This window comes from Gouania willdenowi, chromosome 9 (genome assembly GCF_900634775.1).
Source record: "Gouania willdenowi chromosome 9, fGouWil2.1, whole genome shotgun sequence".
In the NCBI taxonomy this organism is placed as follows: domain Eukaryota; kingdom Metazoa; phylum Chordata; class Actinopteri; order Blenniiformes; family Gobiesocidae; genus Gouania; species Gouania willdenowi.
Window position 1 is genome coordinate 42657353 of NC_041052.1, and position 19407 is coordinate 42676759.

At 36.1% G+C, this 19407-nt stretch overlaps 2 protein-coding genes across 2 annotated transcripts; both read right to left on the reverse strand.

Annotated features, from left to right (window-relative positions):
• Nucleotides 1-7427: 7427 nt before the first annotated feature.
• On the reverse strand, nucleotides 7428-13369 carry LOC114470003 (torsin-2A-like). The gene is given in 7 exon segments (XM_028457971.1): nucleotides 7428-7702; nucleotides 7704-7750; nucleotides 8695-8710; nucleotides 8712-8823; nucleotides 11439-11614; nucleotides 12168-12433; nucleotides 13192-13369. Coding segments are annotated over 7 exon segments (936 nt in total). The 5' UTR covers nucleotides 13313-13369; the 3' UTR covers nucleotides 7428-7504.
• A 1187-nt stretch (nucleotides 13370-14556) lies between these two features.
• On the reverse strand, nucleotides 14557-19392 carry LOC114470136 (SH2 domain-containing protein 3C-like; the record flags this gene model as incomplete). Its single annotated transcript, XM_028458147.1, has 6 exons — nucleotides 14557-14856; nucleotides 15724-15954; nucleotides 16103-16214; nucleotides 17874-18045; nucleotides 19004-19119; nucleotides 19222-19392. Coding segments are annotated over 6 exons (972 nt in total), but the record flags the coding sequence as incomplete, so codon positions are not given.
• Between the last annotated feature and the right edge of the window lie 15 nt (nucleotides 19393-19407).

A 19407-nucleotide genomic window follows, 5' to 3' on the forward strand; every position in this document is an offset into this window, starting at 1 on the left:
TACCTTCAAGAAACTTAAGAATATTTTTTAAACAATTTCAGCCCATTTTTCAGTTCTGTTTTCTTCCTCCCTCCGGACAGTCGCGTTAACTCCTCCTCCTGACAATCCTGGCTCCTCCTACCCTATAAGAATGTGAGCTCCTAAGTAACCAAATAGTAACTGAGTTACTTTGTGAATGAAGTAACTAGTTACTTTTTTCAGTAACTAGCACAACACTGACGCCCACTCATGCATATTCATGAGTGGGCCCCAAAACAGCCTGTTTTTAGAAGTGTTATTAAAGTAACATTTCAGAGGCTAAAACTCTGGAAAACAGGCGAGTTCTGGAAAATAAAGCTATGAATGTTTTTGGGGTTCTTAGAACAAATGGAGATGATGAATAATAATGTAATTCCACTCCTTTAAGATGACTAGATAATAATACTATGGGTCTGAGGATCTCCTCAGTGTTGGAGGAGAACTTCAGCTGGTTGTTGAGGATTTTATCAGGTATTTGATTGAAATTATAAATTGAACATTTTCTTCATTAGAGATAAAGAATTGTTCAAACATCACTATTACGTCCCACTGCCCCCCCCCCCCCCCCCCCACCCTCTCCATCAGTCTTTGATGAGTTCCACTTGTTGAAAGTGGTTCTTCGTTCTTCAGGAATGTGAAGAAGAGCAAAGTGAGGGAAACAAACAGAAAAAGAGCAAATAATGTGTGACTAACGCTGTGACAGAGGGAGGTTAGAGAGTAAAACATTGTTTAGACCCTCTGTGCTCTTCTACCATTGGTTCTTTATGGGGGGGACGGTCATAGATGTAGACCCTCACCCTCCACCTCTAAGCCTCTGCTCCACCTTTGCTGGACCCTATTCACCCCTCCCCTCCCCCACCCCTGACCCCCCTGTCCCAGCCCAACATGGTCAGTGGCTCAATAACATTTTACTACAGGGGTCAAAGGTCAGGACACCCACTCCTTAAAGAATAAAAACCTATTCATCAGTGTGAACGCCCCCACACAAAGCCAGCCCCCCACCACTGATGGTGAAAGGTTGATTTAACTCATCGCTCACATTATTAATGAGCTGCTTTATTCATTTTATAAAACACAACATGAAGAACTAAATCAGAACCAATGATAATAATAACTACTGTATATATGCACAGATCACAACACAAGAAACAGGAGAACCAGAGAAGTCGTTACTATGATTATTTTAGTCTTTTTTTACTTTCACCTCTGGGCCGAATAGGGATGGTCTAAAGCAGCGATTCTCAACTGGTGGGTCACGGACCTGTACTGGGTACGGACAGCTGGCTTTTATTTTGAAAGAAACTTTTCTTTTGACAGGCATGCTGTGGAATGCGTGTGTGTGTGCGTGCGTGCGTGCGTGCGTGCGTGTGTGTGTTGTGTGTGTGTGTGTGTGTGTGTGTGTGTGTGTGGTGTGTGTGTGTGTGTGTTTGTGTGTGTGTGTGTGTGTTTGTGTGTGTGTGTGTGCGTGTTGTTTGTGTGTGTGTGTGTGTTGTGTGTGTGTGTGTGTGTGTGTGTGTGTGTGCGTTACTTGGGTGTGTGTGTGTTACTTGTGTGTGTGTGTGTGCGTTACTTGGGTGTGTGTGTGTTACTTGTGTGTGTGTGTGTGTGTGTGTGTGTGTGTGTGCGTGTGTTGGTGTGTGTGTGTGTGTGTGTGTGTGCGTGTGTGTTGTGTGTGTGTGTGTGTGTGGTGTGTGTTTGTGTGTGTGTGCGTGTGTGTTTGTGTGTTTTCAACAGATATTTTTAATAAAACTAAATTGGCTGAATTAAAAAAAAGTGGGTTGTGATTTAATGACGTGTAAAAATGTGGGTCCCAGGGTGAGACCAGTTGAGGACCCCTGATCTTAAGGGTCTCTGTCTAGAACCACTCCTCCTCCTCCTCAGAGCTAAACGGGCGTTACACTCACACCCCAAATCACACGCACTGACACGCACACATGGTTCATTCTAATCTGAGGAGCCTGTAGGACGCACGTGGAGGAACGAATATTAGACCAGCGGGAAAAGGCAGTGATGTGGTCCCCGGACCCCCAGGGACCCCCAGGGACCCATGGCTTTATGGGGTGCAGCTCTGCCTCCCTGTGTGTGTGTGTGTGTGTGTGTGTGTATGATACATCCATGACCATGTGGACCCCGTGCAGATGTGGACCCAGATGTGCAGCTCTAGTCACTGATTGTCCAAACGCAATTCTTGTTCTATTTAAAAAGCTCTGTGAGAATTGTGCCTGGACATCTGTAGTTGGAGCTGTTTTCCTCCTGATCCTGGTCCTCTTCCTCTTCCTCTTCCTCTTCCTCTTCCTCTTCCTCACCTGGACTTTTACACACTGAAGCTTTTTACCTGAACTGTCGTAAAACTAATCTCAATATTTTTTTTCCTTAAAATGACGATTTCAGTATTTTTAATTCAAATATAATTTGACAACTGTACAATATATTTTTATGTTTGTGATATTGTGCTGTTGCTAATAGCTGTGAGTTGATAAGATGCACTAGCTCAGATATGTTTATACTGTATTTGAGTGTGTGGTGTTTTCATAAGAAAAAGAGTAATAACTAAAAAAAAATAAATACATTTTATTTCATTCGATTTAATTAAAATTGAATTTCTGGTCAATTACTAGAAATTTCAGACGATTCCATTTGAATTCCAGGCCACCCCTCATGGGGTTACGACCCCAAGGTTGAAAAACACACCTTTATTGAGTTGAAAATATCTAAATGTATATAGTATATCGCCATTCATATCACCCAGCCCTAGCCTAAAAACTTTTATTTGCGCCTACATGTTTGTGATACTGTATTATAAATACAGAGAAGGATTAGCTCAGATATTATTTTAAGGCATTTTATTTGCACAAGAATCATATTTCAGAAAGTGAAAGTATAGAATACAGTTGTTGTGTGGTGTTTTACTTTGAAAAATAATATTCATCTCTGAGTTTTCTGCCTCTTCCTGTACTGTATATATACAGGATCTATTTCTGTGATATTATTGTTTTTTTGTAACTGTGCAAAATAGGTAAATACAAATAAAAACATGTTTTAATTAAATCTTGTTTTAATTAGTACCTGTAATGTATTATTTATTATTTAGACGTTTCAGGCGACCCCACATGGGGGAAAATTTAGTTTTGTTGAATTTGTGTATTAATTTGGAGATATAACTGTATTAGTTGTTAATTTACACAATGATTGATAACTTCTCATGTGCCACATTGGGTCACGACCCCAAGGTTGAAAACCCTGCTTTAAGCACTAACAGTAGAAGGCAGGAAAACTGCATTAATTTAGTCATGTACTGTATGTGGGAGTGTTTATTATATAAAGCAGTTATTTCTAAAGCCATCCTGGAGCTTCTTGTTGGTGATGTCAGACTAGTGATTAATCTATATTACCATAATCTATTATATTCTATAATTTATCATATTCTATTATCTATTATATTCTATTATTATTATATTCTATAATTTATCATATTCTATCATTTATTAAATTCTATTACCATTATTTGGTGGCAAACCAATCAATCATCAATCACTAGTGTTTCTGATCTCACACCAGGTTAAGGTCAATTTAACCCTTCACCTTCTCACGCCATTAGAACCATCATCATCATCATCATCATCATCATCATCATCATCATCATCATCATCATCATCACCACCATCATCATCATCACATCACACACATCATCATCATCATCATCACATCATCACCATCATCATCTCATCCTCATCATCATCACCCATCATCAACCATCCATCAGCATCCACATCATCATCATCACATCATCAATCAATCATCATCACCACCATCATCATCAATCATCATCATCATCATCATCACATCATCATCAATCATCATCACCACACCATCATCATCATCATCATCATCATCATCATCATCATCATCATCATCATCACTCATCATCATCAAGCATCAATCATCATCATCATCATCATCATCATCATCTTCAATCATCACATCATCATCATCCTCGTCTTCATTCATCACAATCATCATATCATCATCATCATCTTCATCATCTCATCATCTCATCATCATCATCATCATCATCTCATCATCATCATCATCTTCATCATCATCATCATCACCCCATCATCTTCATCATCATCTTCATCATCATCATCATCACATCTTTCATCCTTTATGGTGAAACCCTTTTAAACACATACATTCTACCACTAACACTATTTTCACCTGTTGCTGGGGAAACTCAGTGTGTGTGTGTGTGTGTGTGTGTTGTGTGGGTAGTTGGGCGTGCTACTCATCAGAACAGCTTTTAAATGTATGTTAAACTTCACACAAAGCACCAGTAAACATAGATTTGACTCTTTGGGTGACGTGAGGTGAATGCAACCTCAATAGCTGCTCAGTCAGCAGCAGCACAATAGAAAAGTTATTTAGTTTTTTCTCGCACTGCCCCCTAGAGGATAGAGAGGATAGAGATGATCCCCCCATGTCGCCCATATGAAAAAGCGCCTCTGCTCAGCTGACTGCACTCACTAAAGGATTTAAATCTTTGTCACCATCATCCCTTCATTCTGTGGGTGGCAGAGCTCCTCCCCCCCCCTCCCCCCCCCCTCCTTATTATGCAGTGGAAACAAAACATTAAAATAAAATCTATTGATAATAATATAGATAATAAAGAACTTGCTGTCCAAGTTTCTAATATTATCAAACGTTTAATACTTCCTGTTCTCAGGCATTAATAAACATAAATATTTGGACATTGGATATTTATTGTGCTGTGGGAAGATGAACCCATACAATCTACACTTTTTCACACACTTACATTTTAGAGCAGAACTGGATCAATAAACTGATTCTGAATCAGTTTCAAAAATTAAAAAAAATCCATCATTGGCAAAATTTGACAAATGTATATCTGTTTGTAATAAACGGATATTTATGAAAACTCAGTTATGTCAGATTTAATCCTAATTCTGGTTCTCACTGTTTCATCTCCATTGGAGATTAAATCACTATTAATGAGGATAGAAAGTTCTTACTGACACAGATTATTGACAGTATCTTTGGCCTCTGACTGTTATTGTTTAAATGTATTATGATTTACCAAAGAAATGGGTCATAAATGAGAAACACTGTCATTGTTTTATTTTTTCATCCTGCTGGGATGTAATTTATAAACATGTAAATACAAACAATTATCGTCATATTGTGTTTCTTTGTAAAGTAACGACCTGTTATATCACATGAAATAATTAATATTATTATAATGAAGCACCAGATCATCTTTATCTGTTGGTGAACGATGACTGTGTAAAATAAACTGTACGACTTTCACATGTTTGTAAACACATCAGGTTAGAGGTTAAAGGTCACCAACACCTACTCTGTGTTAAACCAGTTCTGTTGAGCCTGACCAATGATATATGATATATTCAGATGTATATTTAACGACTACAGTTTAAAAACTTTAAAACTCCTCTAGTCGGCAGAAAGGCTGATAATAATAATGATTTACCAGCAGTATTAATACTTATACTGTAATAAAATAAAGGTACGCCCTCTTCTAATTAGTTACAGATGAAAAAGGAAAAATGTTACTTGGTTTGTAATTAGAGGCTAATGGGAGATTATAACAGCAACAGTTTTAGAACCACAGTTTTAGAACCACAGTTTTAGAACCACTGTTTTAGAACCACAGTTTTAGAACCACTGTTTTAGAACCACAGTTTTAGAACCACTGTTTTAGAACCACAGTTTTAGAACCACAGTTTTAGAACCACAGTTTTAGAACCACAGTTTTAGAACCACTGTTTTAGAACCACAGTTTTAGAACCACAGTTTTAGAACCACTGTTTTAGAACCACAGTTTTAGAACCACTGTTTTAGAACCACAGTTTTAGAACCACAGTTTTAGAACCCAAATAGCCACAGAAAGGTACGAGACATAGAAAAAGTACTTTTTCACTTATGGTCAAAACACATACACTATATAATTAGTATCAGTGGAATGTGTAGAATATGAAATCTACTGGTAACAGTAGAAATATTCTTTTGCTCTGTATCAAAAACCTTCCCTAAAAAAATGTAATTTTTCATTGTGAAGTTCTTAAAATAATCTGAAGTCATAGAATACACAATGCTTGGCAGAATTTCACATATGATACACCAAAATAAATCAAATCTAGAACATGTAGATATATTTCTCATTATGTAATATGTGAAGCGTTAACTGGTTTAAGTGGTGACATCACTTACACTAAATTATAATTTCACAAACCCAATAATTGTGAAAACCTTTTCTTGGTGTTTCCAGATTTTATTTTTCCTAAAGATTCAAAGCAAACATCTGTTGGAAAGAAAAGATTCTGCTTTCATTTGGTGCCAGTTTAACGTTAATATCCAGTGACACCAGTTTTATAGAGTTGGGTGGGAGGGGGAGGGGGAGGGGGAGGGGGAGGGGCTAAATGGAACAAACTTTCAGTGGAACTAAAGTCAAAGTTAAATCATTAAATCCAGGGAACAAACTTTCTGTTTTTCTACTGTTTATGACTTTTTACTGTTTTTAAACTCTGATTTTAATGTTTCACATATAGTGGTTTTTTAGATTGTTTTTAATGTTTAAAGTATTGTTTGATCTGATATTATAATCTCTAAATGGAGCCTTTTGAATCATGTAAAGCACATTGTGTATGAAATGCACTGTATTAATAAACTTCCTTTACCTTTAATGCTTAAAAAGCTCTAGTTTTACCCAAAAAATCACAGTTTTTGCCTGAAATCAACAAATATTAGTACTGTATCGTATTAGTATTATATTTCTACAAATTGGATGTGCAGTTTGTTATTAAACCACATTTAAGGGCACAGATTAAATGATTATTTGTTAAAAAAACTGCTCTATCTTTGGAACACAATAAAATAAATGAACATTTCAACATTTTCTTTTTTATGAATGACAGAGGTAACGGGTGGCCATTACTGTATACATCTGATAAATACACAATGAATCATTTCATCAGTGTCTAGAAGTGGACAATAAATAAAACTTAGTGTACACTATTGTTCATTGTATTATCAGATCACTGTCACTTTAAATAGAACCAAAGAATGTGTCATTTGTGATGAAAAAATGATTCATTCTTAGCATAAAAATGAAGAGTGAAGCTGAAAAAGTTCCTTCTGCTGTTAGCCCGCTAACAGATCCACAGAAATCTTCAGCTGATGCTGGTAAAACATGGTAAACATATCACTGTGTATGCTGACGATCCAGTGGTGAGTGAGGAACTCATCCATTAAGAGTTTATAAATACAATCATTTAAGATTCTAAATATGTGGCTTTGGGCCCACAGTATGTATCACCATATTTACCGTAGATTAAATCCAACACTTACTGAACTAAAACACTGTAAAACCCAGACTTAGTAGGTGGTTCTATTCCACCTGGTCCAGGTTCTCCTAGGGAGGTTCTGATGGTAACATCCAGTATTCAGTAGGTCATAGATGGAGGTTGATCTTAGCAGGAACAGCCTTACATCCTGTGGTGGAGAAGAACCTCCCCTGGACTGGACTGTAGATCATTTCAGCTGCGACTGCGTCCACTACGTCTCTACGGTTAAACACTCCTCTCTGCAGCAGCTGGAGGTGTGTGCAGCGCGCTACGTGACAGCGACTCAGAGGGAGGAAAGGAACGAAAACGTGTGATCAGCTTCTGATGGACGATTGTTGAGTGGAAGAAACCACCTAGAGAGAGATACATGAATAAATTCATTCATTCATAAACACTCTTTCCAAAAAAAATAGAATATCATGGACAAGTTGTTTCATTTCCAAAAAATTAAACTTTACTAGATTATAGATTCAGGGCCCTCAATTTAAACAATTTCAAGTATTTATTGGTTTATTTTGACATAATTTTGGTTTCCAGCTCATAAACCAGTGAAGAAATCATCATTTACTTTGAGTTTTTGCAGAAACAAAGAGGAGAAGAAGGACTGAACTGTTGGCCAGTGGTCCATGGTCCTCTTTTCTGATGAAAGTAAAGTGTGTCTTTCATTCTGGAATCAAGGTCTAAGGGTTTGGAGGAAGAACGTGTGAGGAACAGAACATTTCACCTTAAATCATGACTGACTGTATATTTCAAACAGCTCTGGTTCTGTTCCTCACCCGTCTTGGTGGACATCAAACATCTATATGGTGGGAGGAGCTTCACTTGGTGCTAGCATAAACACAATATACAGGACCTGGAGGAGTTTATCGTTACGTATTTGTGATGTAAGAGGAACCGATAAGTGGAATTGAATACAAGCAAACAAACGATTCCTAGGAATTGGAACCGGTTTTTGATTCTCATTAGTGGGTGATTTTCACTGTTTTGTTTTCAGTGAAAAGTTCTGAAGCTTTAGAAACTTTAGGTTCTTCAGTTTTTTCCTCTTCCTCTTCTTCTTTGTTTATTTAGTGTGTTTACCTCACACTGCCCCCATCAGGCAGTGTGAGGTATTTCAGCAGGAAAGGCTGGATTTTATGATTAATTACCAGATTAAATGATCATTGCAGCCTTACAAATGAGACATGAGCAAAGCTCGTCTATTGACATACGTATTATATATTTGAGTTTTTTAATTGAAACCAATGTGATTCCAGACACATGTGTAAATGTGAATATGTTCCATAGTGTGGACTCTTACTAGTGTTACTGTTGTTAAACTTCCAGAGCGATTCCATCCTCCAGCTCTAACAGGTTAATATCCTCCCTCTCTCCTCCAGACTGTCTGTTCTCCAGAGTCACTTTGTTAATCACTTCTTCTCCTGTGGTGCTGGAAACAAACAGGACCAAACTATGAATCTGATCAGGTCTGATTCAACCATTCAGCATCAGACAGCTCTTTATTATTATTATTATTATTATTATTATGGACACAGTCAGTGTTGTGTAGATCTGAAAGCTGTAGATACAACATGTTAGAATTAAAATCAATGTGCTGAACAATGTTCCCAACAATACAATAATAATAATGAGTCTGTTGGACAAAATTATGCTGAAGTAATGTTTGCAAAGCTGTAAAAACACATTCTGATGGTGATTGTAGATATACTAAATGATATAATCTGGTATCTATTTTATACAGTTTTTAAAGTTTCCACAGTCATTGAAACTAAGATTATCAATAGTGGAGAGACTTCCTGATACATACTGTACATAGATGTATGTTACCTGATACATACTGTACATAGATGTATGTTACCTGATACATACTGTACATAGATGTATGTTACCTGATACATACTGTACATAGATGTATGTTACCTGATACATACTGTACATAGATGTATGTTACCTGATACATACTGTATATAGATGTATGTTACCTGATACATACTGTATATAGATGTATGTTACCTGATACATACTGTACATAGATGTATGTTACCTGATACATACTGTACATAGATGTATGTTACCTTATATATACTGTATATAGATGTATGTTACCTGATACATACTGTATATAGATGTATGTTACCTGATACATACTGTACATAGATGTATGTTACCTGATACATACTGTACTAGATGTATGTTACCTGATACATACTGTATATAGATGTATTTACCTGATACATACTGTACATAGATTATGTACCTGATACATGCTGTATATAGATGTATTTTACCTGATACATACTGTATATAGATGTATGTTACCTGATATAATACTGTATATAGATGTATGTTACCTGATACATACTGTATATAGATGTATGTTACCTGATACATACTGTACATAGATGTATGTTACCTGATATATACTGTACATAGATGTATGTTACCTGATACATACTGTATATAGATGTATGTTTTCCTGATATACATACTTACATAGATGTATGTTACCTGATACATACTGTACATAGATGTATGTTACCTGATACATACTGTACATAGATGTATGTTACATGATACAATACTGTATAGATGTATGTTACCTGATACATGCTGTATATAGATGTTGTTAACCTGATACATACTTGATATAGATGTATGTTACCTGATACATACTGTCTATAGATGTATGTTTACCTGATACATACTGTATATAGATGTATGTTACCTGATACATACTGTATATAGATGTATGTTACCTGATACATACTGTATATAGGTATGTTACCTGATACATGCTGTAATAGATGTATGTTACCTGATACATACTGTATATAGATGTATGTTACCTGATACATACTGTATATAGATGTATGTTACCTGATATATACTGTATATAGTGATGTTACCTGATACATACTGTACATAGATGTATGTTTACCTGATACATGCTGTATATAGATGTATGTTACCTGATACTACTGTATATAGATGTATGTTACCTGATACATACTGTACATAGATGTATGTTACCTGATACATACTGTATAGTGATGTTACCTGATACATACTGTATATAGATGTATGTTACCTGATACTACTGTTATAGATGTATGTTACCTGATACTACTGTACATAGATGTATGTTACCTGATACATACTGTACATAGATGTATGTTACCTGATACATACTGTACATAGATGTATGTTACCTGATACATACTGTATATAGATGTATGTTACCTGATACATACTGTACATAGATGTATGTTACCTGATATATACTGTATATAGATGTATGTTACCTGATACATACTGTACATAGATGTATGTTACCTGATACATACTGTACATAGATGTATGTTACCTGATACATACTGTACATAGATGTATGTTACCTGATACATACTGTACATAGATGTATGTTACCTGATACATACTGTATATAGATGTATGTTACCTGATACATACTGTACATAGATGTATGTTACCTGATACATGCTGTATATAGATGTATGTTACCTGATACATACTGTACATAGATGTATGTTACCTGATACATACTGTATATAGATGTATGTTACCTGATACATGCTGTACATAGATGTATGTTACCTGATACATACTGTATAGATGTATGTTACCTGATACATACTGTACATAGATGTATGTTACCTGATACATACTGTATATAGATGTATGTTACCTGATACATGCTGTATATAGATGTATGTTACCTGATACATACTGTATATAGATGTATGTTACCTGATACATACTGTATATAGATGTATGTTACCTGATATATACTGTATATAGATGTATGTTACCTGATACATACTGTACATAGATGTATGTTACCTGATACATGCTGTATATAGATGTATGTTACCTGATAAATACTGTATATAGATGTATGTTACCTGATACATACTGTACATAGATGTATGTTACCTGATACATACTGTACATAGATGTATGTTACCTGATACATACTGTACATAGATGTATGTTACCTGATACATACTGTATATAGATGTATGTTACCTGATAAATATGTAGATGGCTTTTCTGTAGTTTGTGCTAAACACAACATAAGAGGGTCCGAGGAGGGGCTCCAGGACATCAATGAGACCTAGAGGCATCTTCTCCATCTCATCAAAGATGAAAACAGAACGAGCACATTGTGTGAGGTTCCCCTGAACCCACTTCTTCAGCTCCTCCTGAGAAAACACAGTAGGATGTTTTAAACACTAACATAACGTAGACTTTATTCATCTATGTATAGTTTAAATAAAGGTCACATCAGAGCTTCATCGGGGTCAGATCCTCCAACATTTGAACAGGAACATAGCGTTAGACGGACACTCTGTAACGGGTGACTGTGCTTCTTTAACAGTGACTCATCATTATTTTATTAAACATTTAGGTTCATTGGTTGTTTGTGTTCACATGAAATAATCGGTTCATTTAATAAACAAAAGCCACTTTTAAAAAATGTATTCCGTGACATTTTTGTCTCTCTGTTAGAGACCTGATGATTTACTAATTAAACCTGTTCTCCTGTCATAGCAATGGATTTAATGATCTGGATCATTATTGAGCTTTTATGACACAATTAATTCATTTTCCACCATGTTTTTTAGAATTAAAAATAGGTTAAATTAAACACCTAATCATATCTCACAGCACATAAGTGGGCCACAGCCCAGTGGTTGAGAACCCCTGCTCTGACTACATATCACAGTTTATGTGTTTGTGATAATGATAACTCACCCTGTAGTGGGGAACGTGCTGAGCTGAAGGGAAGTGCAGCGTAGGAATAAACTGATGGATGTATGGGCTGCTCATGGCTGATCCATACAGGTGATTGGCTACCATAGAGCTGATCAGGGTCTTTCCTGTCCCGGAGGATCCATGAAATGACAGCACCAACGGTCGGTCCGGACTTTTATTCTGAAGAAACCTGGAAACCTCCTCTGACACAACTTCCTGAGCCAAATGTTGTCCAAAGACATTTTTAAAAAGATCCCACTCCAAGTCTGGAAATAAAGAAATAAAACATGTTCACCATATTAACTCTTTAACAAACCTTCCACTTTTATCACCATATTGTATGTTCACTTCTTAAAATTAGACTTTAATCCTGACATATCGACTTTATTCTTATACTTTTTGTTAGTAAGTATAAGAAAGAAGAGCAACAATTTGACCAAAAACAGCAATAATATTTAATAAATAATATGTATATAATGGCATAAAATATATGAATATTTACACAACAAACATAATAAAAGGTATATATTGTGATAGAGGGTCGAAACGAGCCAATGTTACGGATCAGTTGGTGTTTATTTTAACTACAGATCGACTTATGTTAAGATTTGGAAAAATGTGCAGGTTTGAAACAATTTTTAATGATCCTAAATAGTTTCACAAGTAAACTCAGATTTGTGGTTTTTTCCCATAAAGCTGTGAGGCTAAAATCCTGTAAAAAAGATGAAAAGTACCAACTAAGTTATTTAATATTGATATGAACTGCAGAAGCTTCTGTAAACAGCAGTGAAAACACAACCGTCTTTATTTTGTAAATAAATCAGATAATCACGCAATCCACCTGGTTTTTCAACATTTTATACTAAAAAGTGCTCCAAACCCGGAACTCAGTTACCAGTCAGATGGGTCACCAATTGAACTGTTACACCATAAGCCCCTGGTGTCCTGCTAGCTAACGGTGCTAGCTAACTGTGCTAGCTAGCAGGAAGCGGTTCTTCAGCGAGAAAACAAGATTAAAACTCACCTCGAATGTTCGCTTTGAAGTCACAGTCGCAGTTATCTGCTATAGAGCAGTATAATCTCTGAAAAACACACATTACTGGACTAGCAACGAACAGGATGAGTACGAATAGGAAGGTAATCATGTTGTTAGCAGATAAACTTCCTCTCACCACCGCCACGTTTGGAGTTTTACACTCAGTATGAAGCGACAACAAATACCAAGCGTTGAGCCACAAAGGACTACAATACCCACAATGCATGAATAGGACAATGTAATACGTTGGAAGTTCAAAGTTCAAAAAGTAATGAAGCTTTATTATTTATGTCCTACGATGGCGTATTAGGGGCACAAATAAAATAAAACGAAATCTGAGCACTACGAAATTAAAATCATAATTTTATTAGATTAAAGTCGTAATTTTATTAGATTAAAGTCTTAATATTTCGAGATTAAAGTGGTAATATTGTAACATCCTTGCAGTGTGTAATAGTTGTAGTGTTGTTGTTCTAATGTTAATGTTATGATAATTCCGATTATTGTGTGTTCTTTGAATGCATCTTTGGGGAGAGCTGGGATGTGAGTGGCTGTGAGTGGATAAGGGGGCGTGTCAGAGAGGAGGAAATGCTCTGTGTGTGTGTGAGTGAGGAGCTTGTGTAAGAATGAGGGAGCAGCTGATAAACCTTTGACCCCCTTTTGTTGTTGTTTTTTGTGGTGGTTACAGCCGACAGTAACCGCAGTTCTATGTGGAAATAAAGCGACTAACAAGAAAGAAGGTTGTCGTCCTTTCCAACGTTTGTGGGATGTTACAATATATATAGAATAAAGTCATAGTTTTATGACAATAAAGTTGTAATTTGTATGAGAATAAAGTGGTAATATTTTGAGAATAAAGTCATGATTATGTGATAAAGTCATAATTTTATCAGAATTAAGTCGTAATATTTCAAGAATTTTTTTAAAATTCTATGATAAACTCTTAATTTTATCAAAGTCATCATAATTCTATGATAATAAAGTCATAATTGTTTTGAATTAAAGTCGTAATATAGTCGTAGTTTTATGAGAATAAAGCCATATCTTTAAAAACTCCTAGTGGTGTAGCACTCAGAATTCCCTGTAAAATTGAATGCAACACAGACCGATCCTGTTTGTATTTCAATTTTAATTCAAAAAATTATTTGCACTCAAAAAATATAATAGTCTCAACAAAATGTGAAGAAAAACTGTAAAAGAAAAGGATGTAAAAATGTTTTCGTTATATCCAAAACGAAAAAGGCACTGCACAAAATAAGATGTTATAGAAACCAATGCTAACAACAAATTAGGATAATTGGGTATAAAGGACTGTCTGATCCTGCTCCTCTTACACTTAGTTTCTGTGCCTTGGTGGGTCTCGCTGGTGCTGGTCCAGATTAATTTGGTGGTCGTGGTTCAGGTGGTCAGCAGTGGCCCAGCACCACCTACTGGTGAGCAGTCACAGCTACTGCTGGATAAACCAAACTACTGTAGCAGAGGATCAATGGGAACCAGTAGCAGGCTCCAGTTTGTTGGACAGAGCATTTAGAACCTGGTTATATTTAGCATAGCGCTGAGCTTGGTTCTTCTCAGCGCCTTTATAACCCCACAGTAACCTCATCTGGAAGTCTGTGAGGAAAAGCTCCAGGACTTCTGGATCCTCCTGGAAACCTGAAACATTAAAGTACATTATTTGTAGGAACAACAGAGGAATGTTGAGGGAAAAAACTAAAGAATTCTACTTTACATTAAAAAACCTGAGCTGTTCTTCTCACCACTGCCACATTTGGAGTTTTTAAACCACAGATACCGAGCTTTGAGCCACAAAGGACTACAATACCCACAATGCACCTGACAAGGAACGCGTAACACGTTGGAAGTTTGTAGTTTAATAAGTAATGAAGCTTTTATTTACGTCCCACTAGACCAGCACAATGCTTTCTGTTATATCAAATAACGTTATCATTAAATGACCTTTGGTATGGAATGTGCTATATAATTACATTTACTTTACCTTTGATGTTTTTATGGAAGTGGATTAGGGCCAATTTTGATGGCAAATCAAGAATAAAGTCAAAATGTCAAGATTACATTTGAAGTTTGCAGAATAAAGTTGAAATAATGTTGTGATTGAAGTTGAAATTTCAAAAATAAACTCAAAATACAATATGATGATGAAAAATTTGCTATTAAAGTCAAATCTACAGAAGCTGAAGAGGGTCAATTCACTATATATATATATATATATATAAAATCAAGATTCAACTTTAATCTTTTTTTCCACAACATCAACCTGCCAGGGACTGTAGCCCGTGGCAACAATCCAGCACATTTACATGTTAATGTTTATTAATGCACATTGTGTCACAAATAAATACAGTTGCCCAAAATTATTTTAAGAGTCCAAACTCTTTTTATGTATTTATGTATTTATTTAAGGATTATCAAATCAATTATGTTTTACATGAGAACAGGATGAATTTTATTATCAGGTGGTAATCATCTAATAACAATTCCATATTTCGCTGTGGCTCCCACCTTGTAGTTTGTTCTCAGCGTTGGATTGAAAGATACATCCTAACTGAGCGATGGTCCTCCCTGCCCCCAGGTGGAACATGACCACATCCATCTCTACATCCATCTCTACATCCATCTCTACATCCATCTCTACATCCATCTCCGTCTCCTCACCCACTGCTGAGCTTGTCTCCAGGAGAGTTAGAAGAGGCACAACGTGGGGAACAGTGGTGTTGGACAGAGACGAGCTTTCTACAAGTCACAAGATGTTTAGTCAAAATAAAAGTTTGTAGCAAATATTAATACAAAAATAGGCTCTGAAAAGAAAAGCTAAATAAAAAGTTTTAACTAAACTATATGAGGATCTATTTCACAGATAGAAAGTGAATCATGCTTTTACCTTTTCCAATACTCATGCTCTTCATATATGGCCTGAGAGTTGTTTCATATAGAACTGCCCCCTCTGTGTGTCGCTGACGTAAAGTCATCCAGGTCTGCTTCAAACGTGACACCTGAGAGACACACATTCATTACAGAGTGGCAATGCATCAGGTAGTCATCTCATCCAGGGGTTCTCAACCTTTTCAAAATAAAGGTCCCATAGAGGCGACCCCCACTGTAGCTGAAGGTGGTTGAACACAGACATGAACATTGAAGAACAGTCATGTGGAGACAGGACCATCTATAAGGGGGAATAAAGGAGAGATTTTTGGGGTCCATCCATAAAGTCAGTAAAATGATGGTCCATTGTTCTATGAATCTGTGATAACCACATTTATTTATTCATCTGAATAATATCCACTGTTATCCAGGAACGTTTATTATTATTATTATATTCATCTTAAAGATGAAAATCCTGGTTTTAATCACTAATAAAATGGTTCAAAGTGACCAAAAATAGTGGAAAAGGTGGTGAAATGAGATTTTAAAAACCACAGAAATTGGTTAAAAGTGGTAAAAAAAAAAAAAAAAAAAGTGTTCAAACTGTCAATATTGGAGCAATCAATTTAAAATGGAAAATAACAGACATGACAAATGGTGACTGTGGTTAAATTGGCAAAAAAATAATCATGAAATTTGGTGAAAAGAGGTTAAAAGTGACAATAATGTGTCAGTATATGTGACATTAGGTGGAAAAGTGGTAGAAAGGGTTTATAAGTGCTGAACATGTGAAGAAAAGGCTCTGAAATGTGATGGAAGTCATGTAGCAAAAATACATTAAAAGGAACAAAAACATGGTAAGAAAAAGTGATGGAAATATAGGTTCAAATTTGGTGAGTTTGGTGTAGATGCAAAAAAATGGTATAAAAAATAAATTGTTCAAAATATATTCTTAGTTTCTTGATGACATCTGGTGACCCTCTCCTCGTGTCTTGCGTTTCCAAATGGGGTCCTGACCCCAAGGTTGAGAACCACTGATCTAGTCTCCAGCCACTTGATGAACTACAGATAAAAGTCTGTGTCGGAGCTATGAACCATTAACACACACACGCACACACACACACACACACACACACACACACACACACGCACACACACACACACACACTTATCTTTGAAATTGAGGTCAAGTGTCATAAACTGTGAAGTCAAACTTTAACATTGACTTCTAACCCACTCACTGTAAAACTTTAGGACAAACGTTAGCATGTGTTCTCTGGTCAATGATTCAACAGATAAAGAGGTCACAGTACAGGTAAGAACATGTGTCCCCACTTTACTGTGTACATACATACATATATATATAACTTGTGAGGCTGGCATTGTCATTTAAATATGAGACAAAATAAATGTATTAACAGCAGCAATGGTTAGAAAACAGTTTGCTTAAAATGAGATTATTTGTTTACTGTAATGTAGGAAAAGGGGCGGGAGTAATATTGTGATACTTCCACCACTCCAGTAATTAATGTAATCATTGTTTTGATTTTTTCTTCTTTTTTCTGCATCAAAACTTTTGTTTATTGTAAAATTGTTTCTTGTATTATTGCATTTGTAATTTGCTGGAAATGAAACATTAAAATCACATAAATCATGTATTGATGGAGGTGTTTCCCTGTGTGTGTTGTTACCTTCGTACCTGACAAACTTTGATATTAGTGATTAGTGAGAGGTCAGAATGCTAATATCTGTTTGAGCACAGATCAATTATTAGTTATTAGTTATTATACCTGAGGCAGATCCAAAGCTCTCATCACAGCAGCAAAACCAAACATGTTTCCCATGTTGCTCTTTAGTTCAGCAGCAATCTGAATGATTTTATGAAGCACAGACGCTCTCTCCTCATGTGATCCAGTGGATCCCAGCAGGTGAACAGCCAGAAGAATAGACATGGTTTCAAACCTACAGGATGACATCAGGGTGATAGGTTTAGCATTATCACACTACAAAGATTATTATTATAATTATATATTCACTACTATTCAAAAAGCCGTTATGAACAGGTTGAGAAGTGAGAACGTTTTCAAAGACACAAATAATTATTATCAATTTTTAAAATATCGGCACAATAGTGGAATATAGAACATATACTGTAAAACTATCCACTAGTTTTAAAATGTGATATTGTTTACCTAATTTAAACTAATGCTAAATCTGACTATTGAAGCAGTAACAATAAAATGATAAACCAAGTTAAATATAAAGCTGTTCTCTATGTTTCTACATCAGTGTATGAACTTTCAACATGGATCTATTCATCACTGACATATTACATAATATGTTAGTTAGTTATGGGACAGAACCAACAAAATATGTTTAATAAACTTTAAACTAGAGATGTTTACCCGACCAGGTGGAAGTGAGCATGTACTGTATAAACATCATTCATTTATTTACTTATTTTTTTATTTATTTTTGCACGGCTGTATCAGTTTTATGTGATGACACAAAAGGAAACAGCAGCTGTATTTTAATGTACAGGAGTGTTTTAAAATAGTCTACGCCCACGCTACAACCATTTATAACTCCGCCCTCAAAACTTCCTGGTCCAATTTCTACTTTCATATCATCCACAGTTCTTCAAACCCCCGTACACTATTCTCCATATTTATAACCTTTACATACACTACAGACAAATGTAATAACTTCCTGTCATCTGACCATACCAAAATCCATATCATACACCGTACATTTGCATCCACTTCCTGTCTGTTACTCCTCCCCCAGAACATGAACTCACTCCACCCACACTCCAACAGTCCAATCTCCTCCCATCACCACTTCTTACCTGTGGATCTGTCACATCCCGTTTAAACTTGTGACCACGTGGACCCACATCATCCCATTGATCAATGCTCACCTTTCTAGAAGGTTCTGTCTCAGTTGATGACCATGGGGCAAAGTAAGCAGTTCCATTCCTGAACTAACTCCCATCATGCTTTGCTCCTCTGGACTAACCTCCAGTATTCTGGCCACCTGTGGACCACAGAGACATTATTGGTGAAAATCTCACTTTGTCTGTGAGTTTATTCAAAGAAACATCTAAAGAACTGTAATGTCAGAGATTATTTAGTGTACCTTACAGTCAGCTTTAGTGATGTGTTTGGCTGCTGTTCTGGGGTCCACTTCATCCAGCAGATCTTTAACTCGTTGTAAGATGCTAATCTCTAGAGGCTTGTTCTCCCAGGGCATTAGTGCTGAGTGGTAGGTTGTTGGTTTGAAAGCAGACACAGTCTGAACCAGTGGTGATAAACACACGTTAGT